Source organism: Penicillium crustosum (assembly GCF_028827405.1).
Source record: "Penicillium crustosum strain IBT 35664 chromosome Unknown utg000001l_segment0_segment0, whole genome shotgun sequence".
Classification (NCBI taxonomy): Eukaryota; Fungi; Ascomycota; class Eurotiomycetes; order Eurotiales; family Aspergillaceae; genus Penicillium; species Penicillium crustosum.
In genome coordinates this window covers 5,750,522-5,774,272 of record NW_026623122.1, presented here as the reverse complement: position 1 = coordinate 5,774,272, position 23,751 = coordinate 5,750,522, and the positions used below count along the sequence as shown (strand labels likewise).

The following is a 23,751-nucleotide window of genomic DNA, read 5'->3' as shown; positions in this document are numbered from 1 at the left end:
CTACCTTTTGCCCACCATGGACGAAGGAATCTTCACCAAATACCCATCCCTCAAAAAGATGGAAGGCTTAGATGATGAAGACATCGTCGAATCGCACGATGGCCGAGAGGTCACCTTACTCAAATACATCTACAACCACCCTGACCTCGACACCAAGCTGCGGGGCTCCCCGTCCGCCATCCTCGCCGCCATGGACGAGTTCGCCGCCCAGGAGGACTTCCTTATCAATATAGGCTCCGACAAAGCCAATAAACTGGCCGTTTTGATCCGTACACACTGTCCCCGCGTGCTGGTGGAGCTTGGCGGTTATGTCGGGTTTGTGGTGGATCCCGCGATTACCAAGATCCAATGGAGGCGCTAACCATATACGCACGATATAGGTACTCGGCCATTTTATTCGGAAATATCCTCAAAGAACTACACGCGCAGGACCAAAACGACGTGAAAGATGATAAGGAGAACAGATCTGCCAAATTTAAGCTTTACAGCGTGGAAATCGATCCACTCATCGCCTCCGTCGCTATGAATCTCGTCAGCCTCGCGGGTCTCCAGGATATTGTTGAAGTAATTGTGGGGGCATCTCAACATACCTTACAGCGATTTCACGACGAAGGTATCCTAGCTGAAACTGGTATTGACTTTCTGTTTCTGGACCACGATGAGGCGCTCTATGAGCCGGATGTGAAGCTGGCGGAGAAGCTGGGATTCCTAGATAAGGAAGGCGCGCTGGTGATTGCCGATAATGTTCTGAGACCTGGTGCACCGGAATATCGGAGCTACATGCGGAATAACCCGCGTCTAAGCAAGAGCTGGGGATTACCTGGTTTGATTGTCCCGGGAGACTTTGAGGTTAGTTGGTTGGCCTGTGCCCGATTGGCATTGTGCCTGAAAGGCGCAGAAACCTTTGCAATTTTGGACATTTAACTGACCATTTTGATGTTAGGACGAGTTGGAGATTAGTGTAGTTGGCACCGGTGGCGCGAAATGACCTGAAGCCTAGTTCGAAGAAAGCTAGGCAAGCTGCGGAGAGGAACGGAGTACGCAGTATGCACTTTCCCTTCCATTCGATCCCCAATTATAGGAAGCTACGATATGCTAATGGCTCACTGTTCCCAAACAGCATTGATGTCACTACGTACTGTCTAATCCAGAAGTGAAGTGCATTCGAGAAAACTTCAAAGAATGCACGGTAATCACTATTGCCCATCGACTGGATACCATCTTGGATAGTGATCGGATTCTTCTGCTACACTATGGGGAGGTTGTCGATTTTGATACCCCTCCTGACCTTCTTGGTCGGGCCTCGAGATTCAAGACGTTCTATGAGGCGGTTGGCAGTCAATAAATATATGAAAACCGCTTGGTTGTTTCACTTTACCTAGGTGCAAATTGGTGAGAAAAGACACCCATTTTGGCGACCTGCAGTGCCAAGGAAATCCAGAGGTCTGATCAACTGTCGTATCCCAATGGTCTTAACTGGTCCTAACTCCATGGGTGGCCTAAACCCCCGAATTCTCAGTGACGTCAGCCGTATAGCATGAAACTACTATCCCCCCGCCTCTTCGTATTACTCTTTGCATTTACACAATATTTTCTGATCTATCTCCATAATTGAAGACACTACACTATGTCAAACTCATACATTCTTATTCAAGGTGCAACGGTACTCTCTATGGAGCCGCCAGAAGGGAAGCCCCTCTACAATTATGATATTGTGATAGAAAATGATCGCATAAAGGCTGTAGGCCGCGGCCTATCTGTGCCGAGTGGAAACAATGTGTCCATAATCGATGCAAAAGACTGTATTATTACTCCGGGGTTCGTCGACGGCCATCATCATATGTGGCAGCACCTCCTACGCGGTATCACGGCTGATTGGTCTTTGTTCGGCTACGCATGTCACCTAAGGAGTGTCTATGGGAGTTTGTACACACCACTTGATGTTTACTTTGCCAATTATGCTGCTGCACTGAGTCTGCTCAACAACGGCGTAACCACCGTCATGGACCACTGTCACGTTATAAACTCGCCCGCACACGCCGATGCAGCGGTGAGGGGCTTGAAGGATGCTGCTATCCGAGGAACATTCTGCTATGGGCTCTACCAGAACCCGAAAGAACCAGGGAATCCTGCGAGTACTGCGACAGACACGTTTGACCAGACCGCACGAGTCGACGATGCTCTCCGTGTGCGTCAGGAATACTTCCTGAACAACGATCCAGACACTTCGCTCCTCACTTTCGGCATTGCATTGAACGATCCACCGACCATATCTCGGGAACAAAATATCCAGGAATTGGATATCGCGAGGAAACTCCAAGCTAGGCTCACGACCGTACATACTTCAGTAGTTCCTCACAAGACCCCCAAGGCTGAAGTCGTCCAAAACATTGCTGATGCAAATCTGATGGGGTCAGACCTCGTATTCAGTCACGGAGGTGGAATGACAGATAACGAGTTGGCTGCGGTGAGGAGTTCTGGTGCTGGCATTGTTGGAACGCCCGATACGGAGCTGCAAATGGGCATGGGATATCCCGTGGTATGGAAAGCGGCTGATCTGGGTTGTCGGGCATGTCTTGGACTCGATATCACTTCGAATCAAGGTAATGATTTCCTGGCACAGATGAGGTTGGCTCTTCAGACGCAACGAGCTCGCGACTTTGATCATCGTACAGTCCAGAGAGATGTCCGCAGGAAGACAGTAGATGCATTACGCATGGCCACTCTGGGAGGAGCAGAGGTTATGAATATGGGGTCGCTGGTTGGTTCTATCGTCCCTGGTAAAAAGGCTGACCTGGTAATCTTCCGCTGTGACGATATTGATACGGTTCCCGTTGTGGATCCTATCGCGACTGTGGTCTTCCATGCATCGCCAAAAAATATTGACACAGTTATTGTGGATGGAAAGATTGTCAAACAGAATGGTCAGCTTGTCGGTGTTGACTGGGAGACCCTACATGATCAGATGATATGTAGGTCCCGACGACTGACGGATGAGGCAGCCAAAGTCGATATGGACAAGGCGGAATCGCTGTTTCACTCTATTTTCGAGAAGGCCATGGAAAAGTAAAGGCGATGATAGCTTGTCTCCTGCGGGTCACCTGGTGTGAACCTTCGATTAATGGTAACAAGTGTGACCTTCGCACCTGCCTTTGATAATAACCTTGGAATTAGGTACCTTTTGTATAGACGCACCATGCAAAAGGTACAAATGATACAACACAGGTGCATTGAGCGCTTGGGCCGTCTTGGCCTTACTCTCCCAGAACCAACGATCTCCAGTAACCATCTTCCTAAACTGCAAATATGACTATGATGCCCCGTTGGAAATGAAAACGGCAGCACAAAAGACTTTCAGTTAACCTGGCATGCACCTCAGGCGACCCTGAACTAATTCCGTCTAATCCATGTAAAATTCGGGGAAGCTAGGCCCAGGGACATTGCCGACGGGGGTCTTTTGGACACCATGCACGGGCTTTGTCTTTTAGTTAACCGTAGGAGAGCCTGTCGGCTATCATTAGTTTACCGATATATGTTATATTGTATATTTTCTTTTATTCGGCCCTGGCAGGACGGCATTTGTAAATACCACTACGAACATTTCCCGCTCTGACCAGCCGAAACTGGATGAGGGGTCGATATAGAACGGGATATAAAAGTACATATATTCCAGTGGGTATGAATAGCAGACATTGTGGTGCGATACTACTCTCTAGATTGAGTAGCAATTGCTCATAGAGATAACTATTCTCGCCATGTTTTCAATTACCACCATCGTCCTTGGACTTTTCTACCTTCTGCTTTTTACTGCCGTCGGGATATGCAAACACATAACTGGGGGTCAGGATATCACAGTGTTGTTTCAAAATGACGGAAACTGGACGGCACACGCCGACAAGCCCAGTGCAATTTTGGTGCTAAACCCCAGCAGTCGCAGGGATGCTGTTGATACCTGTGCCTCATACGGCGAGGAACTTCTGGACTGCAAGGATTTCCTTGCATTCTACCACCAACTACAATACCAAGTATATCTCGGCAATATCAAGGAGACTCAGACCTTATGGTCTTCTTGCTCGAAGAAGCCCTTCGCACTGGATGGCACTCCATCCCACATGAAAGATTCAACAGGGTCACCTTTCATATGCACAAACTCGGCACCGACAGTAACAAAAGTTGACACGGATTTCTCAACATTCCCACACATCAACATTACAAGCAAAGGTACAACATTCGAGGGTCTGCGCGACCACATGGCCTTCCGATTTATGGGAATCCCTTTTGCCAAGCCACCAACAGGAGACATTCGCTTCCAGCACGCACAGCCATGGAATGGCACATACGTCGGTGCGACAAAATATGGTCCAGCCTGTTTACAATATGGTAGGTTGAACGGGAATCAACAGGGCTTCAACCCATGGGGAAATAGTGAGGACTGCTTATCCCTTAACATCTACACGCCACACATCCCCGCTACGCCATCCATCAAACTGGTGCCTAAACTAAAACCCGTATTGTTTTGGATGCATGGAGGAGCCTTCACTCACGGGTCTGGGGTAGACGGGGTATTTGATGGGGCTAGTCTCGTTAGCCATGGAGATGTTGTCCTGGTTACGGTCAACTATCGACTGAGCATTTTTGGCTTCTTGGCCCTCAATGACACCACAATCACAGGTAACTATGACGTGTCGGATAAGATTGAGGCTCTTAGGTGGGTTCAAAATCACATCTCCGCCTTTGGTGGTGATCCGAACAATGTTACAATATTCGGCCAGTCCGCAGGAGGCTCTGCTGTCATCTCACTCATCCAATCTCAAAAGGCTGCAGGGCTCTTTACAGGGGCAATTGCGCAGTCATCTGGGGGTGGTTCTGCTAGAAATCCATCTGCTGCCGCGGCTCAGATCCTCCCGTTCATCAACAAGTTATGCCCTCATGCGACTGGGGCAGTGCGCCTAGAATGCTTGCAGTCCTTGCCAGCCGAGACACTACTAGAGCTCACGGAGACAAATATGACATCATGGACGTCTGTTATCGATGGTATCTACCTTGAGGACTTGCCTATTGCGCAGCTTGCAAAGGGACGGAAATATGTCAACAATGTGGAATTCATGGCAGGGTACATGCCTGATGAATATCAATCGGTTGCCGCCGAGGCTCTCCCTCCCAATATCACCAGCCTCGAGGCCGGACTCGAGATCATGCAGAAGACTGGTGTTTTGAACAGCAAACAAGTGGAAGCAGTCCTAGAGTCATCATTGTGGGAAGTATCTCCTACCGAAACTACAGCCGTGGGCGATTCCTCATCGGAACACTCATTCAACAATGCCTACAACGCCACAGTAAATGTTGCGACCAATGCCTTTCTAACTGGACCAGCCATCCAGGTTGCCCGGATAGGAGCTGTGTCGTATTCCTTCGATCGAATGTGGATCTATACAATGGAGCGTGGGTATGCGCTCTCATACTTCAACCCTTGGGGCATGTGTTCATTCCCCGTTGACCACCCCGAAGTCCCTTACTACAAATGCCATTCAGCCGATCTGTACGAGGTCTTCGGGACATACTATCTCTATGACCAGCCTATCCGCGTTGAAAATGATGTATATTACACCAACGCCATCCAGGACATGTGGGCTTCTTTTGCACGAACTGGGAACCCAAACGTTGACAAGTCATACTTGACAGCCAGGGGGTATAACTCTACTTTGGCCTTCTTCTCTGATTTTATCTGGCCTTCTTTCAACGCCATCACCCCCCAGATAGCATCCCTACAGTTTCCGGGTCCAGCAATCAGGACATTACCAGATCAAGAGCGCATCGCGGTACTGACGCCGTTTTTTTCGGGCTAACCTACGGGAGAAATTTGAACGGGCTCTTACATTGAAGTGATATGCAGCCCAAAAAGGCTTGATCAAATATTTTAACTTCGTATTACTTCCATGGCTCACACCACATCATATTGAAACAGAGTATACACTACTATGTAAAGACGGGCGGACAATGGCTGAACCTTTTCAATCATAAAATAATACTTTATTTTGCCTCTAATTAGTCTGTACCTTATCGTTTTATGCATAACAAGGGCCCAGGCCATGGCCCCAGGGCCAGACAACTGGGCCAGATGAGTGGATCGGTGTAGAATCAGTGGCGAATTTGCCGAGTTACATTTCAATGATTCAGAGTATCAATTATTGATGAAAGTAGAAAACATTTTAACCAATAATAGGTCTCGGAATGACCACCTAAACATTTTGTGCTGATTTTAGTGTTGGGGGGATGGAGTTGGGAGGACTCCCGCCCTAAACATCTGTAACATGTGTTGCCTGACATTCCCAACGGTTCAACAGTTTCTTGCTGAGAGAAACACAACTGATGATTTACTTTGATATGAAATAACTAGATATTTATTATGTTAAATAACCTGAACTCAGGGTCCCCGGTTTGAATACTTTCACCTCACAACCACCAATTCAATCCCAGATTTTCATAAACTTGCAAGAGACTTACGATTTTGAAATCCACTGCCACAATGGCCAAAACTGAGCCAAGTACTGGAAAACAACATATCAGCGAGAAGCCCGTCACACTCGGTAACTGGTACCAGCATGTCAACTGGATCAACACAACCCTGATCCTGATCGTACCCGTCGGCGGCATCGTCGCTGCATTCTATACGCCGCTGAGGGCACTTACTGCTGCTTGGGCACTTCTATACTACTTCTGGACCGGACTGGGTATTACTGCCGGCTACCATCGTCTATGGGCGCACAGATCCTACGAAGCGTAAGTCTACCACTGCCCCACCCCCTGTTTTGCTTCAAATCAAGCACTAACTAGCATCTGATATTTCCAGTCGCCTACCAATCAGGATATTCCTCGCATGTGTCGGCGGTGGTGCCGTCCAAGGCTCAATCCGGTGGTGGAGCAGTAAGCACAGGGCACACCACAGATGGACCGACACAGTCAAGGACCCATACAGCGTCATGAAGGGTCTTTGGTATTCGCATTTCATGTGGATGGTTCTTAATCAGAACCCGAAAACCCGTGGCAGGACCGACATCTCCGACTTGAATGAAGATCCCGTCGTCGTCTGGCAGCACAAGAATTACGGATCTGTCATCTTGGTTTTCGGGATGTTGTTCCCTATGCTTGTTGCTGGCCTGGGATGGGGTGATTGGAAGGGTGGTCTTGTATATGCTGGAATTCTTCGGTTTTCATTTGTGCAGCAAGCCACTTTCTGTGTCAATTCTCTCGCTCATTGGTTGGGTGAACAGGTCAGTCATTTTCCATATCCTATATTTCTATTCACGCTCACTAACACGCGTTAGCCATTCGATGACAGGAACTCACCTCGCGATCACGTTGTTACCGCACTGATCACTCTCGGTGAAGGTTACCACAACTTCCACCACGAGGTAAGAAGGTTCTTTCCCTTTCATATACCTCGCACCCACTAAACCCTGATTAGTTCCCCTCCGACTACCGAAACGCCATTGAATGGTGGCAGTATGATCCCACAAAGTGGTCAATCTGGGTGTGGAAACAGCTCGGTCTGGCAACCAACCTCAAGCAGTTCCGAGCCAACGAAATCGAGAAGGGCCGTGTGCAACAACTACAGAAGAAACTTGACCAGAAGCGCTCAAAGCTTGATTGGGGTATTCCCCTGGACCAGCTGCCTGTTATCGACTGGGACGATTTCATTGCAGAAACACAGAGTGGTAAAGCTCTAGTTGCTATTGCGGGTGTTGTTCACGATGTGAGCAAATTTATCGCAGAACACCCTGGAGGTAAAACCCTCATTTCATCAGGCATAGGGAAGGATGCTACTGCCATGTTCAACGGTGGTGTCTATACTCACTCCAATGCTGCTCACAACCTCCTTTCTTCCATGCGAGTTGGGGTGATTCGCGGTGGTGGTGAGGTTGAGATTTGGCGTCACCAAAACAGTCAAAAGGGTGTTTACGCTTAAGCCTTCGGGGAGTAATTAGAGATCAATTTGCCAAGTTTCAAATTTCACGAGAATATGAATATCCGTTTCGACCAATAAGCAAACCCTTTCTATGTATGTGTTATCGATCTGCATCCCTCTTCATTTTCTAAGTTTGTGTGGATTTATATCTCAGAATAAGGCGCCGGATCTTACGACTGATCTTAGAGTGTTAATCAACCTAACTCGTATCCACAGGGTTGATCAGTAGAATTCTATATACCAATGTAGGACTGTAGAATGATCGGTGCTTTTATATACTGCCTATCCAACCTTGTCCAGCCTCAATTTCTTTTCTGAGATTATTACAACATACGATTGAAGGGTTAAGCCAACAGCCGGAGTTAGGAGATAATAGGAGATAACTCGGTCTCGCTTTCTTGTCGGATAAAGAGTCAATCATGTCATGTTCACACAAAAAAATTTCTTAGATGATCCTTAAGGTCGCTGGGAGTTGGCGTAGTATTCAGCCCTTTGACTGCCAAGACTTCGTTTTCCCTTTCCCTCACTTCATCATTCCCTCACTCTCCCTTTATCATCCTTCCTCACTGTGTACTGGGGAATGTGTCGGATGACTGCCACGGTGCTTTTTCACTGTAATTATTCATTCTTCATTTTCTATACTAGATCTGAATTTAACTTGATTCTTCAGTTCGCGTCATTCTGAGCCCTTGATGGTTCTTGCGAGAGAAATGAGAGACACAGGAATCAGTGCCCCAATCGCGAAAGATCCATCGATGAAGATACAAGGCGGTCGCCATGCTTATCCCACATCGAAATCAAATGAAGACCGCCGAAATTTGGATGTTGTCTTACGGAACGGACTAGCCGGAGGTGTTGCAGGCTGCGCTGTGAGCCTTACCACCTAAACTACTAACAATAGATTGCTAATACCAGAGTAATGTAGGCCAAAACCATTGTCGCCCCATTGGAGAGGGTTAGAATCCTCTTTCAAACTTCCCACTCTCATTTTGTGCCATATTCGACTCGCTGGGATGGGTTTATTCAGGCTGCCAGACACATTCGAACGTCGTATGGTATACCTGCGCTTTTCAAAGGCCACTCGGCAAGCTTAGTCCGCGTATTTCCATACGCTGGTATCAACTTTCTGGCATACGAACAATTCCGAGCAGCAATTATCACATCTCCGGAGAAAGAAGCACCATGGCGTCGATTTTTATGTGGAAGTATGGCCGGTGCGACCTCTACCCTGATCACATATCCTCTCGAGTTGATCCGTACACGCCTTGCCTTTGAAACAGTACAAAAGAATCCCTCATCCTGGATTGGTATTTCTCGGAAAATGTACTTTGAAGGGGGAGGCAGTGGGAGCTTGTCAAATCTCTATCGAGGAATTGCCCCGACTATGCTAGGCATACTTCCATATGCTGGCACATCATTCCTTACCCATGATCTACTCAGAGACTGGCTTCGCACGCCTATCCTTGCACCCTATACTCTGGAGGCGCCATCTTCCACTCGACTGACCGCAGTTGCACAGCTTTCCTGTGGAGCAGCTGCTGGCATAGTTGCTCAAACAATTTCTTACCCGATTGATATCATTCGGCGACGGATACAAGTTGGAAGTGTGGTTGATACAAAATCAGGTATTTTGGAGACAGCCCAACGTATCTTTCTGGAGAGAGGAATGAGGGGTTTTTATGTTGGGCTGACCATTGGCTATGTGAAAATGGCTCCTATGGTGGCGACAAGTTTCTATGTCTATGATCGGATGAAGCGATTTTTGGGGCTTATTGAGTAGCTGCTTTGTTTCTCTTTCCCTTTGCTCCATTCGATATTGATCCGGACAGCAACTAGCCCAATTTGGAAAGGTCCACGGGATTAATGTGGCTGACTAATAACTACAGGGCGGTCAACAAATTACTCCACCGGAGTTTTGCCGAGTTCTGCCGTTCGCTGGGCTCGGTCGAGGTCACATTTGTTCCGCGCCGTCAGTGGCAGAACGCCTCTTGAGCTTGACTGGACCCACGGCCCTTCGGCCCTTTAAGTTACATCCCTTGAAGTCACCCCGGGAATAGGGGCTCGGATCTTCCCCCTCATTATCCACCGTCCGCTTTGTTCAACTGTCCAATGATTGACCTGTATGTCAATCACACCACCTGCATTCGGATAAATCCTGATCTCACCCAGGACCTTTACCCCGGTTTCCATCCATTGCCCCCGCCCCCTAGCGTCCAAGCCATGCGGAGGTAGTTTAGCGCAAATTAGGGAATGTTTATTGCGATCCGAACGGAGCTTCTCATAAGATGCCTGTACCCCTCCGTGGGCTCCGTTCATTAGTTTGCCCTGCCCGGTTCACCCTTCGTTTTCTTCTCCTCTTTTGTATCTTGTTTCTCTCGGTTACAACACTCCTGGGATTCAAAATGCATCTCAAATCTTATATTACAGCCGCCCTTTATGGGCTTCCTGCCCTGGCCAATGCTGTGCCATCACCATCTCACTCTCAGACTGCGTCTCCCTCGCCGTCTGCGACTGGCTCAAATGCCGATCACTTCAAAAGCTATACGATCAAGGCAGAAAATATCACTGCCAAGCTGATTCCGTACGGCGCGCGTCTCACCTCCTTGCTAGTTCCAGATCGCGACGGCAACGTCCAAGATGTCGTCGTTGGCTACGATGACCCCAAGGAATATCTGCATGATAGTGAAACCAATCGCACGTTCTTCGGCGCGGTTGTCGGTCGCTATGCCAACCGTATCAAGAATGGTACCTTCACCATTGATGATAATACCTACCACGTTCCTGAGAATGAAAACGGTGGTGTGGACACCCTCCACGGTGGCTTCATCGGATATGATATGCGCAACTGGACAGTCACCTCCCACAGCGAGTCCTCTATCACCTTCACCTTGCTCGATCAAGGCTTTGAGAAGTTCCCAGGAGACGTCATTACCCATGCTACTTTTAGCGTGTCTACCGAAAAGACTCAATCCAACCCCAAGGGACTTCCCCAATTGACCACGAAACTGGTGGCTCTCTCTCTTACAGAGAAGACCCCCATCATGCTGGCCAATCACATCTACTGGAACTTGAACGCGTTCAAAGAAGCCAACGTGTTGAAAGACACCACCCTGCAGCTTCCCCTCTCACAGCGGTTCGTCGGCGGAGACAGCATCTTAATTCCGAACGGCACCATCCACGACGTTGAAAATGCCTACCAAGGAGCTCTGGACTTCACCAGCCCCAAACTCATCGGCAAGGACATTGAGAAGACCTACGACCTCTGCGGTGCCGGCTGCACAGGCTACGATACATGCTTCCTCGTCGACCGACCCTCAACAGACGCGTCGAGTTCGTTGGCCACGGTCCTGAGCGCCTCGTCCAGCTCCACAGGTATCAGCCTCGACGTCGCTACCAACCAGGCCGCCCTGCAAATCTACACCTGCAGCGGACAGAACGGCTCAATCGCCACTAAGAAGTCGCAGGCGAAGCGCAACAAGGATGAGGGTGGTGACGCCGGTGCCACCCACGTTAACAAATACGGATGCTTTGTTATCGAGACCGAGGACTGGATCGATGGTATCAATAACCCTGAGTGGGGTCGTATCCCCTACCAGGTCTTTGGTCCTGATGATGGGCCCGCCGTTAACTGGGCTACATACCAGTTTGGCACCCTCTAAATTTTATAATTCCACAGTACAGTGTGCTATGTATTTGCATTGGATTAATAAACATTTCTGTGTGGACATTTACGCGCAGCGCTTATTTTGGAATTCATTGCCTCACTCTGTACGAATGAGAACCATCAGTGACCAATTAAATCATAGAGCACGATACTGGAAACAAACATAATAAAACATCTATACATGCAAATTCGCTCAATGGTCTGCAACACGACCTATGCAGCAGAGAATAGACATCTGACATCTATAACTTCGACAAGATACCGCCCCCATTATCCCCACTCCCCTTAACTATCTCATCCTCCCAATAATTCGGATTGAAAGTGATCCTGTTCAGCGGATTCAACCGATGGGCACGGTTAAATAGATCCTCATAAACACGGCCATCATATCGGCCCAGCGCACTATGATTAAGTCAGTCAGACACTTATTCCTGCGTCACATCATATCAAACGACTTCATAGCCACTCACCTATCCAGTAAATAATCAGGAATCATCCATGAATCAACCAGTTTCACTGCATGTGGTCGGATACGGGCCATTAGATCTTGGACTCGACTAGCTATGGTATTCAAATCTGCTTGGGAGACGGCGTTTGAGCGGAAGACTGGTATTTTTATTAGTTTGCAGGAATTAATAGTGAGTTTGCTGCTGGTGGCTTACATTCGAAACTTTCGTTCTCCATGCTGTATAATGCAAATAGGCGGAAGCAGTCCCATAGGACGGTTTTGATGGGTGCTGAGAGGGTTTTGTCGTTGGAGAGGGCGTCGAAGAAGGTTGCGACGATGATCGATTCGGATTGTGCTGGTGTTTTGTCTTAGGTCAGTCTATAACAACACATCGTTTCCGAGATTCGGCTTACCCCGACTTAGTTTGTGGAGCTGGATTAGAAGACTATTCCAGTTTTGTTTCTTGATAACTCTTTGTTCGTATGCATCGTATGCCTATTGATCATTAGTTTCAAGTCCTTTGGTATACTAAGTTTTGTAGAACTTACCATGGCAGTGGCTCTCAGCTCAAAGCTCTTAACGATGTCCAAATCACTGTTCAGGATATTGTATGTTCTCTTTTCCGATCCTAGACGACGCTTGTTGCGGATAAACTCTTTAAATCGAGAATCAGTCTCATCAAGACTAGCAGTATCAGGCGACTCGACAGCAGCAGTCATCTTCTTGATCAAATATGCTGCAACCTGCTGCGTAATCATCCAATTATCTCCCTCAACAGTCGGCTTGGAGAGGTAATCATTATTAACCTGGATCAAGCCACTCCCACCACCAAACCCATGGCCACCCATCGCCCGTCGACATGTCTCAATGCCATCCGCGGCGAGGATAGTGCACAGGCTTTTCAATCCGGAAGACATGCTGTGCATATGAGCCAAGGAATTGAAATTTCCCTTCTCGATATCCTGTCGTGCGTTTTTGTACACTGTCTGCATGGCAAGACCTGTGTAGTGGAGTGCAAAGGTCGTAGCAAGGAGAGGCAGAATTCGAATTTGGACAGTCGGATAGTCCAGAACAGACATTTCTGGTCCCTTCTTGTCGCCGTCTCGATCTTGGAACTGGCGTCGCACGCTGCTGTACCGCACTGCAACGGTAACTGCCCGTGCGAGGACGAGTCTAGCGCGGTGGACCATGTTCGACCGCACATAGGTCAGTGAACCATAGATCAAGGCTGGCTTCTCTGGTTTGGTATAAATCCCTGTGTTGGGATCTACATTCGAGTACCGTGATAACATAGCAGAATGTGGGATTCTAGCATATTGTTAGCGAATAGACTCCTATGATATGGACGAATGGTATGGACGAGGAACAAACCTGAACTGGTCAAACAGCATATACGCATTGTCCATAGTAATATAACCATATTTCGGACCAATATCTCCTACAACAATCCCATCCAATGGTTGATGTGTCTTCATATCCCGCACCTGCACAATAAACGGATGAGGGCCATGCGAGACGTATTTATCCGGCGATCCAGGATCCGGGAGAAGCAATTGCGCAACCACAATAGCGTGGTTAGCTAAACGGCCCAGACTTCCATTCCACCATTTGCTCGCGGTAAGAGTCGGACTATGCAACACGAACTCCTTGGTCCGGCTATCCCATCGCGCCTCAAGCTCCAAGCCACGGACATTACTTCCATGTCCCAGTTCTGTCTGTGCATATGCACCGATGATCTTCCATGACTCGGTCAATGGCAGCCAGTACGCTTGTTGTTCCTCGCTGGCCTGTTCACGGATGGTCGTGATGAACATCTCCATGTGCAGGAAGTAGGGCGACACGTCGTCGACCAGGTACTCGGCCATTTGGTATTCAAGGTAGCTCCATTTGTGCGTGTCTCTCATTCGGCGCAAGAGCTTTGCGCGCGCAACTCCTAGCTTGAACCTTTCCGGTCTGGAGAGGTTTTGTTGCTGGTCTTTGGAGAAAAGTGGCTCTTGTTGGATGATGGGCAGGATCCGAGCTTGCCGTTCCAAAAATCCATCCGAAGCCAATAAATGTTGTCCTAGTTCTTCGGTGGCGATGTTGGATTGTTGACGCTCGCGGGCGAGTGTTGTTGGTCCATCTGGCTGGCTTGGGCGAAGGTTATCCGTGAAATCAGGCATTTTGAAGTTGACTTTTGGAAAATCGGTGCCAATCACAATTCCAATATCCTCGACCTTATTCATATATCATATATCATATATCATATACCCGTACCGAATTGCCTTGGCTAAATCCGTAGTAGTTCCAAAAATCACCGAGTCCCGAATGCCGGCACTTCTACCCCGCAGGGTCAATGTAAACCGCGGGAGAATTAACAAGTAGCCGAATAGACAGGGTATAGCTGTGAATTATTGGCTGGGGAGCTCAGCGGGGGAATGGTGTGTTGCCGCAGTGTGTATAGTAGAATGCAATGGGATAAGATGGTCAACCACCCCAGCTCAGTAGTACACAAACGCAAACAAAATGGGAGACCGCACTCTATTCATACCTCCACATGTGGGAGACAACGTGTTGCCAAACCTACCCTTTTTCCATAAACTATTGCGGTATGCGCAACGTAGCCCTTCGCCGATTGTGGTTCGGGACTTGGTTGCCGGCGTGGAAAAGACATACCATCATCTTGTGTCGGATGTGTTGGCCTTTCGCAAGGTTTTAGAAAGATCGCTCAGTCATGAAGCTCAACGTGATTTGATCGCGGACAAAGAGGTATATATTGGGTTACTTGCGCCGGGAGGGTATGAATACACCGTCGGCTTCATCGCAATCCTCGCAATCGGTGCAGCAGTCGTGCCTATGGGTAAGCTTCAATATTCTAGGGGAAGACGCATAACTAATAAGCAGCAGCTGCCGCATTACCACCAGAAGAAGCCTCGTACTTCTTATTGAAAGCGCGATGTGTAGCTCTAGTATCCAGCACAACCAGCGAAAACACCGCCCAGTCCGTAGTTCGCTATATGGAAGAAAGAAAAGGCGCGCATATCCCCTGCATTTCTCCAATAGCATCTCATTTCCGTCCCACGCTTCTCCCGTCAGATGAAGTGACCATCTCCTCTGGCCCAGTTCCAGATATGAACGCGGCAGCACTGGTGATCTTCACTTCCGGCACGACCGGACCTCCCAAGGGTGCTGTGCAGCGTCGCAGTTATATCTCCGGGAATGGAGAGGCCGACGCAAACTATTACCAAATCACAGACAAGGACATCGTCCTCCATGTCCTTCCGGTGCATCATGCCTCGGGTGTGGGGTTGACCTTTCTCCCGTTCCTCGCGGCCGGTGCATGTATTGAGTTCCGCAGTGGAAGCTTCGACACAGCGTGGACGTGGGAGCGCTGGCGACAGGGAGGTCTTACCTTTTTCTCTGGAGTTCCCACCATATACATGCGCATGATGCGGTACTATGAAGAGAATATTGCAAACCAAACTCCTGAAGTACGTGACCAGTATATCGCTGGTGCGCGTCAGATTAGAGCGATGCTTTGTGGTACTTCGGCACTTCCAGGGCCTGTACAAGAGTTCTGGCATCAAATCAGGAACAAGCCAATTCTCACTCGATATGGTGCGACAGAATTTGGCGCAGTCATCAAAACTGAATTGGATTCTGATGGAACACCTCACAACAGTGTTGGGCGTGTTGCGGAGGCGGTTTCACTTAAACTTACCGATGAAGGCCAGATATTAGTGAAGTGCCCTTACATGTTTTCCAAGTAAGTCAAATGTCCTATCAAAAGCCAAGTGTGTTCCATTCTCACATATCTTCTCAACAGGTATCTTTTTGACGAGAAAGCCACTGCGGATGCACACGACGCCGAGGGGTACTTCAAGACGGGAGACATTGCTCGCCGCGAAGGAAAATATTATTTTATCCTGGGCCGTGCCTCGATTGATATCATCAAGTCAGGTGGCTACAAGATCTCTGCGTTAGATATCGAACGCGAGATCCTGGGTCTGGACTATGCTTCTGAGGTCATGGTGGTGGGCGTTGAAGATGAGGAGTTTGGTCAACGAGTCGCTGCTACTATCAGCCTCAAACAAGATCAAAACACAACCCGTAAGAGCCTCACAATCGCCGAGCTGCGGGAGGATCTGCGGAGTAGGATGGCTGGGTATAAGATGCCGACTATCCTTCGTGTAGTCCAAGGTGAGCTACCCAAGTCGGGGACAGGCAAGGTGCAGAAGAAGATATTGGGACCGCAGTTCTTTCCGCCTAACTATCAAGAGCTGCCTGAGGTACAAGTCTGGAGAAAGGAGAATAAGGCCAAACTATAGGATCAAATAGAAAATAATTCAAGTGCTAAATATTGTCACACATACATGTACTTGATCTCATTATTCATCTCAAATCTTGACCTTAGCAGGCGCCGAAGTCACCCGACTATGAACATAACTAATACGCTGAAACTTCTCAATAGCATCCCCCCAAAGCTCCCGACGAAGCAAAGCATACACTCTATACAGAATTAGTAGATATTCTTCCTATAAAAAGCTTCTTGTACAGATCGAAACTTACCCCATCTTTGCTTTAGGCGCCCATTTCGCCCCCAATTCTAAAGCAGCATTCAGCATCTCCTCCGGCTCTGCAACAGCATCCACAATCCCATCTTCCAGTGCTTCAGGTCCAGTCCACCTATGCGCCTCAAGCAACATCTTACGCGCAATCTGTGGACGCAGCTTGAGACGAGGCAGTGAACCGATTCCGTCGAAGTGAAGGCCCAGGTTCACAGGTGGCATAGAGATAAAGCCACGGCGGGAGTTCATGATTCGGTAGTCGTGTGCCAGGGCGAGTGGGCAGGCACCACCGAAGGTGTGGCCGGTTAGAAGAGCGATTGTTGGGAATGGGAAGTCGAGGATCGTGTGGATGAGCTGGATATTCGTTGTCAGCATGGTCTCATCAATAACATGCTACCTTCTCTGTTTTAGGCTGGTCTAAGAGCTGTTCTCACTGGATAGAATCCATCTGTATTGGCAAATGGATTGTGGTCTGATTCATCTAACTCGAGTCCCTATGAGTATTTTGTTAATTTCTCCAATGTTGTTCTGTTTCGAGGACTTTAATGTACAGTGCACCAGAATTTGGCATCATTGCCCCGCGTAATTACTGCTCCTTCTGAGTCGGAGCCCAAGATTCTTTCTATGGAGCGATAGGCCCGTATCATCTCCTGACAATACGATGAGTTCAACCGGTTCTCCGGGGGGTTTCTGCATGGTAAGAACGAACACATTCCCATGTCTTTCGAGGGAGAGATTGTGGAAGGTTGGGATTTCTGTCATGATGCCAATTGTACGACTGAGTAAATATCGATTTCGTATTTTCGAACTGCTTCGTTAACCCATTCGTTACATATGTATCTTGCAATGGACGTACATAATACATTCGTAGATCCCCCGCATTTCCACATCCTCGCGTTCACGTTGCCGAAATTCACCGAGTGCCGAGATCAAAAGATATTTGAGAATCTTACCATATATTCGTCAAGTGTCATATTCTTTATAAATGATCTATAACATATGGGTATATAGGTATATAGTCAAGGAATTTCTACCAGGCAATCTCGCCATTCCATTCTAAATCCTTAAACAGCCAATCCCCCATTCCCTGGTATTGATTAAAGAAATCGCCTGGGATACCCTGCGACATATCTCCCATAATGAGGCCATCATTGCGATCCAAAATTGTCGTGAGCGGCCTGTACTCATCCGAAGATATAGCATCCGGTGCCCGGGACTCGGCCCAATTTCCTAGCACCTCTGGGGTCCCGGCTACCATAAAACGATTTGTGCTGCCATCATGCCCCGCTTGTCCGAGGTCCATGAAATATGACCAAGCCCAGGAAAGATCCGGGCCAAATCCCTCAAAAAAGGGTTGATGTTCTCTAGAGAGCGTCATCGACGGCATTTCGTCTACTGTCGATGCACTTCGCTGCTTTTCAGCAATGCTCTTCAACGCTCTTAGGCTACCTTTCGCGGATGACCAGCGTTTTGCGAGTTCCTCGAGGGCCAGGTAGATGGATTCCAAGCTACCTGCTGCCTTCTCCCGGTGCGAGGGTACGTTATTGCACGATAGAAGCCCGATCCCGGCGGCCAAAAGGTGGAATGTGAACACTGGGCTGAGGAATTGGATCTCATCTCGAGCGAGGAAGTCTTCATATATTCCTGCCACGAAAGACGACGCTAAAAGCACTCCTAGTGATGAAGACTCTCCGGGGTTGGGTCGACACAGGATTGCGAGGCATGTAAAGTATGGGATGTGGAGCTGACGTGCTTCAAAATTGTATCGGGATAATGTTCTTTTCGGTGGTGCTGCATCTTCTGAAATACTCTGGATGGAAAACAAGCGCAGTGACGGTGGAATATCGCGTGTCCATCGATATAAACGATTCTCGAGGTTCTGTCGAGCCTCACGTGTGAGAGTCTTGCGACGACAGTACTCGGTGAGATGACCCAGAATAGAACTGATCTCGACATATGCAATAAACAGAGTAGCATTTGAGCTTGAATCGTGGAAATCCTCAGGGCAAGGCGGGGCCACCTCACAATCCTCCAGATCCACTGCTAGTGGCCGGCCCTGTCCTGCAGAGATGCAACAATCTCTGGCCTGTCCGATGTCAGCGATTGTCTATGCTAACACACATTCCTTACTTACGTATAGAGTCCACCACAGTCTGCGCCTCAGGGCAGCATCTCTTTTATTCGTTGGTTCCTTATGCAATCCAATCTGATGAGCTAACCCAACTCCCACATATCGCCAGAATCCACTAGTATTGGTAGACACATGTTCAGGGCCTTCTGGGTTATACCAGTGCAAAATGCACACTGCTGCGACGACAGTCACTGGATTTCTCTCGTATCCAGACCAGAACAAGGCTTTTGCGCGGCGATAAAATTGATGCAACGATGCATACGCAGTCACAGCTGGTGCAGATGTGACTCGGCTCGCAGCGACAAAAATAGATTGGAGAAGTAGCATTGACGGCTTCTGAGAGCCGCTTTCTTCTAGCCAGCTCCGCTCAATTATCGGCATCCATGGTGAACATCGTTCCATAAATGTGTTAATCAACCCTTCTCGGATAGCTCGTGGTGGGAGATCGAATGCACCTTGCAGTCTGAGCATCTGGATGTCATCTGCAGTTGGTCCATCCGCGTCTCCTTCTGGGTAAGATCTAGCCTGCTCTTCGTTGATTGCCACTGCGTCATCAAAGTAGCGAGAGCGTGCCATGAAGCTTAAAGTCGAAGCGGATGAATATGGATTGGAGTCAGGTGTGATCGGTGCATGGTCTCCAGTGCCAGCTCTACTTTCGCTTGTCTCGCGGTACTCATTCCGATCCCGGTCATACTCGGAGCTTGTGCGTAAAGATCTGGCTGAGCCGATAGGACTAAAGTTACTCGTCGGCTCTTCCCAGTTCACCCGTCTCCTTCTAGCCAATTCGGTATCATTGACGCTGCAGTTACCATCGTTACTATGGGCTCTTTTTCTCTTGCGCTCTCGTCGACTGCACGGCAGTTAGTATATTTACTCCCGCGTCATAAATCAAAATTTGTTTTCGCAAGCTTACGAACAGGGCCATTGGTGCCGTTGGCAGTTCACACATACATCGGGATTCCCGTCGAAGATACAGCGAACCTAAAGAGATCAGTATGTCTCTCCAAATTATTCCATTTTCTCGTACCTTCTTTTTATTGCAGGCAACACACGCTGTAGGTGCACGTAGTGGCGGAGGACTGAAATCGTTCATTTTACTTTAGTTTCATGCATTTGTAGAGAAGTCGGGGACAATTCGGTCTCTTCGCCCGAGGTTGACCTCGGGATTTCCCCAGCTTTTTATTACTTACTCATCCGGGGTTCTTTCCAATGTGAATTAATATCGAAATACCGGTAGTACGGCTGTAACGCGGTATTAGCGGCTTAATACGTATTCTGAAATTTTGAAGATACGTAAGTTGCTTAAGCCGCATACTTTCAATAGCATGAGCGATTATTATCTTTTGTTTAGTTAACCGTATTTATGAAGATTTTATTCCGAAGTAAAAAAAAAGAAAGCAAAAAGACAAAAAAGAATGAGGGCCCGAAGCGCGATTCGAACACGCGGCCTCTCCGAATTTGAGATGTGAACCCAAACGGAGAATCATACCTATGAAGAGTTAGTAAGGAAATTGGTGTTATCGTAAATTGAATGAAACGTACCACTAGACCATCCGGGCTGAAGATGAGATAATCAACGGAAGTATGACTCGCGACTTGGATATTTTTGAGCTTGTTGAGTTATTTCATTTACTTCTAAGGTTGTCATCGTATTTATTATATGAATAGTCGGCCACTTATGTCTTTTCGGTGTTCTTCTTAGATATATTTTTCAAGTTTATACAATGGTAAAAAAAAAGGCATACCCTATTCTATGTAAAAGACTGTTTATGTATAACATTTGATTAAAGCGGTTCAACTAACCTTGGAACCAACAATCAGTTATGCCACTATATTAATCACAGGCGGCTAATCTATTTCTTTTCTCTAGATACAAGTGTTACTACTATATCGGTCCACGGGTGTATATAGCTATTTCCTATACAGCATCTCTAAGCATAATATTGAGTTGGTTATCTTATTGGTATTACCTGGTGAGATATGATATAACTAGCGCCCAGCATGTTTAAAAATGTGTGTATATTAATAATAGCGTATCATATCTTTATGGTTTAGTAAAAGAAATATGGTTCAAGTATACAGAGAGGGAATATATGTACAGACTTGTCACATATACCCATTGGATCATATATAGATCAATCCAGACACACCTACCACGTAGGTAGCCATTGCATAACGATCTAGGCAAAGTAAGGCTAGTAGTATATGGAACATAGGAATTTATTATAACTTATCAAAGTTCATGGGTCCGTATAAAAATCTTCACCAAGATATTGTGGGGCGCCAAATTTCTTCTATTATATAAACTACACATACCCACAGGTGGCTCGTCTATTGTTTTGTTATAGGAGTTACACAAATGTGAATTTCTAGCTAAGTCGATTGGGCCGGAATGGCTGTACTCCTATGATCAATACCTACAACAATACTATATTGTTTAATGATCTATAGGCCATAAGAAGGTGTAGGAATACCTCAGGAGCCTGATTTCATCTAGATATCCTCAAACAGCCCCACAATATATAATCAGCCCGGATGGTCTAGTGGTACGTTTCATTCAATTTACGATAACACCAATTTCCTTACTAACTCTTCATAGGTATGATTCTCCGTTTGGGTTCACATCTCAAATTCGGAGAGGCCGCGTGTTCGAATCGCGCTTCGGGCCCTCATTCTTTTTTGTCTTTTTGCTTTCTTTGATTGTACTACTGCAATACAACAAATAAGCTGTCTATTTTTTTTCCTTCTCTCTATTGTTGCGGTCTACCTCGCGGAAGAGAATATAACGTCCGATAAGAGGTCTGTACGTTGTCACGATCGAAGATAAAAACATTCTCTATATAGTTATGAGCTGAATATCAGACAGTATTATTTCTTTATGATAACACTCATTACATTATCGGGATTACGATCCCCACGCTCAACGAAAGCCGGGACATAACCGAAACTTCGGCTATCCTATTTGGGACACTCCATGATAGAGAAATATTATAGTAAAAAGAAGATATAGGGAAAGAGCTTGGAAATCCAATGGGGTATCTATTGTTTTTGAAAAATGTACATGGTTTTCATGCCCAGCCTGCAAGCGTCCAACTTGACCGATCACCGCCAGATCTCAAGCCCGATCGACGATCAGGAACAGGATGGTCGATGTCTCGTGTAGCTCCAGCAAGTCCATGCTGTAAGAACTTCTCGCGTTCAATCTCTACCATGCCCCGGATCTTCAAACTGGTTGTCAGGCTTGCACCCGCCCATGGACCAAGAGATTCAACTTCACGCAACACTCCTTGAATAGGAACTGGGATATCTTTGTTTTGTCGGCGGAGCTTTTGTTCCACAAAATCGATCTCAGGCACCTCCTTCGAGGGATCGGCTGGTTCGTCATCGGTGGATGGTGCTTCCGCATTGCTCTTAGGGGTTTCAGGTGGGCTGGCAGCCTTTTGGGCAGAAAGTCTCAGCTCTTCCAATCTTTGTCGCTGTCGCTCGAGTGCTTTGCCTCGAATTGGACTCCATCCATGGCGATCAATCAAAAGTGAGACTTCTTTAAGGACCCGTTGCCGCAGCCCGGGAATTCGAGATCCGCCGCCCACAAAGACAATGCGGGACATGCATGTTCCTCGTGCATCAGGGTACAACGAGAGAAGGGTGTTGTAGACAAGCAAAGGCAGGGGTTTTTCTTCATCATCCAATTCATGTTCTTCAACACCTGGTGCGAATAAAATCTTTTCGGCAGGTTCGGCGAGACGTGAAAACGGCACGTCCATATATTCTTCCTCGGGGTTTGCAGGCGAAGGAATTGATAATTTCCGGTCTGGTTCATCTGGGTTTGTGTAGTCTGCCTGCGATTTGCACCAGGCAAACCGACTGACAACTTCTTCACAGTATGCGAATCCAACGGAGATCTTATCCACAGTCTCCGTATCCTGGTTCCTGTCGGAAGCCAACCCAGTAAGAAGTAGCCCCATTTCCTGCATCAAATGCTTCATAGAGCGTGTTGTTCTCTTTGTAGTTATCTCTCGGTATTCATAAATAGCCGTCGCCGTGGTCTCAACCCAGCCAATGTCAACCACCAACGCTGACCGCAACCCCGCAGCTGTGGCCGACATTGTCGCACTGGACAGAAGGGTAACACTCGGAAAGCGCCAGCGACTGAATAGAGTCGACAACAATGACGACAGCAATGGATGTGGCATGAGAGACGGCAGAACAAGAACAAGACGAGATGTGCCTGCATCCGTCAACAGGAACTGATTGTATGTCTCCCGAAACGCGCGCTCGATCTTATCCTCGACAAGGCCCAAATCCACCTCTCGAGAGTCTGGCCGCCACAATTCATATGCCCGCGTCCACTCTTCCATGTCGACAGGTTGCGGTAGCCGTCCGGCACCGGTGCTGCCCTGGATCCATCCTCGATAGTCCCCCACTCTCCTCGAGTCTTCGGGTCCAAAGCCAACCGCACATACGGGCGTGCTGCTTCCTTCAAATCCTGCGCGGAGCCATCGTGCGCCTATCTCAAATATGATCGCATCGTCTTCGCTTCGAAAGGAGGAGCTCGGTGATGTGCTGCTGGCGAATGAGGGGTTTCCTGAACGTGTCTGTGGTGTATGAGGAGAAACAGGTCGTGCTGTCTGGCTATTGCGCAGACCGGAAGTTGCTGATGCGCGTTTACTGGCACCCATTGAGGGTGTATCACTCGACATGCTTGGTTGGGCTTGCTCTCCTTTCTGGGAGCAAGAAGAGTCCGGGGGTTCGTAGTAACAAGTATTCAATTCACCAGCGCAGGGGTTGGAGTTTCAACGCCATCAGATTGAATTCAAAGACAAAAAAGAAATGTAACATCTATAAGCTTGCGCAGGTGGTTCATTGGGGAAGCTTGTTGGTAGGCAACGGATCTACATCGGGCCGTCTTTATTTACTTGACAACCTCCTCTCTCCGCAACAGCCAAGACGTATTGTACATCTTTAACTCCACATGGGCGCTTTAACTGCTTTTTA

At 47.8% G+C, this 23,751-nt stretch overlaps 12 protein-coding genes across 12 annotated transcripts; 7 read left to right on the top strand and 5 right to left on the bottom strand.

Annotated features, from left to right (window-relative positions):
- Nucleotides 1-16: 16 nt before the first annotated feature.
- On the top strand, nt 17-988 carry N7487_002178 (O-methyltransferase; the record flags this gene model as incomplete). The annotated part of the gene is made up of 3 exons (XM_056869925.1): nt 17-315; nt 381-849; nt 944-988. 3 exons carry the CDS (start codon nt 17-19, stop codon nt 986-988), a joined length of 813 nt encoding a protein of 270 aa, XP_056734709.1.
- A 639-nt stretch (nt 989-1,627) lies between these two features.
- On the top strand, nt 1,628-3,070 carry N7487_002177 (uncharacterized protein; the record flags this gene model as incomplete). The annotated part of the gene is made up of 1 exon (XM_056869924.1): nt 1,628-3,070. The coding sequence occupies one exon, from the start codon at nt 1,628-1,630 to the stop codon at nt 3,068-3,070; it is 1,443 nt and encodes a 480-aa protein (XP_056734708.1).
- A 685-nt stretch (nt 3,071-3,755) lies between these two features.
- N7487_002176 (uncharacterized protein) lies at nt 3,756-5,846 on the top strand (the record flags this gene model as incomplete). Its single annotated transcript, XM_056869923.1, has 1 exon — nt 3,756-5,846. One exon carries the CDS (start codon nt 3,756-3,758, stop codon nt 5,844-5,846), a length of 2,091 nt encoding a protein of 696 aa, XP_056734707.1.
- A 680-nt stretch (nt 5,847-6,526) lies between these two features.
- Nucleotides 6,527-7,966, top strand: N7487_002175 (acyl-CoA desaturase; the record flags this gene model as incomplete). Its single annotated transcript, XM_056869922.1, has 4 exons — nt 6,527-6,780; nt 6,851-7,271; nt 7,326-7,412; nt 7,466-7,966. 4 exons carry the CDS (start codon nt 6,527-6,529, stop codon nt 7,964-7,966), a joined length of 1,263 nt encoding a protein of 420 aa, XP_056734706.1.
- Nucleotides 7,967-8,658: 692 nt separating this feature from the next.
- On the top strand, nt 8,659-9,746 carry N7487_002174 (uncharacterized protein; the record flags this gene model as incomplete). Its single annotated transcript, XM_056869921.1, has 2 exons — nt 8,659-8,835; nt 8,892-9,746. The coding sequence occupies 2 exons, from the start codon at nt 8,659-8,661 to the stop codon at nt 9,744-9,746; spliced, it is 1,032 nt and encodes a 343-aa protein (XP_056734705.1).
- Nucleotides 9,747-10,368: 622 nt separating this feature from the next.
- Nucleotides 10,369-11,625, top strand: N7487_002173 (aldose epimerase family protein; the record flags this gene model as incomplete). The annotated part of the gene is made up of 1 exon (XM_056869920.1): nt 10,369-11,625. The coding sequence occupies one exon, from the start codon at nt 10,369-10,371 to the stop codon at nt 11,623-11,625; it is 1,257 nt and encodes a 418-aa protein (XP_056734704.1).
- Nucleotides 11,626-11,872: 247 nt separating this feature from the next.
- N7487_002172 (uncharacterized protein) lies at nt 11,873-14,240 on the bottom strand (the record flags this gene model as incomplete). The annotated part of the gene is made up of 6 exons (XM_056869919.1): nt 11,873-12,032; nt 12,101-12,236; nt 12,293-12,433; nt 12,492-12,573; nt 12,627-13,386; nt 13,450-14,240. The coding sequence occupies 6 exons, from the start codon at nt 14,238-14,240 to the stop codon at nt 11,873-11,875; spliced, it is 2,070 nt and encodes a 689-aa protein (XP_056734703.1).
- A 343-nt stretch (nt 14,241-14,583) lies between these two features.
- N7487_002171 (uncharacterized protein) lies at nt 14,584-16,385 on the top strand (the record flags this gene model as incomplete). The annotated part of the gene is made up of 3 exons (XM_056869918.1): nt 14,584-14,917; nt 14,965-15,823; nt 15,884-16,385. The coding sequence occupies 3 exons, from the start codon at nt 14,584-14,586 to the stop codon at nt 16,383-16,385; spliced, it is 1,695 nt and encodes a 564-aa protein (XP_056734702.1).
- Nucleotides 16,386-16,454: 69 nt separating this feature from the next.
- N7487_002170 (enoyl-CoA hydratase/isomerase family protein) lies at nt 16,455-17,387 on the bottom strand (the record flags this gene model as incomplete). Its single annotated transcript, XM_056869917.1, is given in 5 exon segments — nt 16,455-16,566; nt 16,627-16,979; nt 17,060-17,119; nt 17,177-17,315; nt 17,335-17,387. The coding sequence occupies 5 exon segments, from the start codon at nt 17,385-17,387 to the stop codon at nt 16,455-16,457; spliced, it is 717 nt and encodes a 238-aa protein (XP_056734701.1).
- A 268-nt stretch (nt 17,388-17,655) lies between these two features.
- N7487_002169 (uncharacterized protein) lies at nt 17,656-19,849 on the bottom strand (the record flags this gene model as incomplete). The annotated part of the gene is made up of 4 exons (XM_056869916.1): nt 17,656-18,711; nt 18,760-19,606; nt 19,670-19,737; nt 19,784-19,849. The coding sequence occupies 4 exons, from the start codon at nt 19,847-19,849 to the stop codon at nt 17,656-17,658; spliced, it is 2,037 nt and encodes a 678-aa protein (XP_056734700.1).
- A 254-nt stretch (nt 19,850-20,103) lies between these two features.
- On the bottom strand, nt 20,104-20,404 carry N7487_002168 (uncharacterized protein; the record flags this gene model as incomplete). Its single annotated transcript, XM_056869915.1, has 2 exons — nt 20,104-20,245; nt 20,346-20,404. The coding sequence occupies 2 exons, from the start codon at nt 20,402-20,404 to the stop codon at nt 20,104-20,106; spliced, it is 201 nt and encodes a 66-aa protein (XP_056734699.1).
- Nucleotides 20,405-21,824: 1,420 nt separating this feature from the next.
- N7487_002167 (putative actin-related protein RO7) lies at nt 21,825-23,456 on the bottom strand (the record flags this gene model as incomplete). Its single annotated transcript, XM_056869914.1, has 1 exon — nt 21,825-23,456. One exon carries the CDS (start codon nt 23,454-23,456, stop codon nt 21,825-21,827), a length of 1,632 nt encoding a protein of 543 aa, XP_056734698.1.
- Between the last annotated feature and the right edge of the window lie 295 nt (nt 23,457-23,751).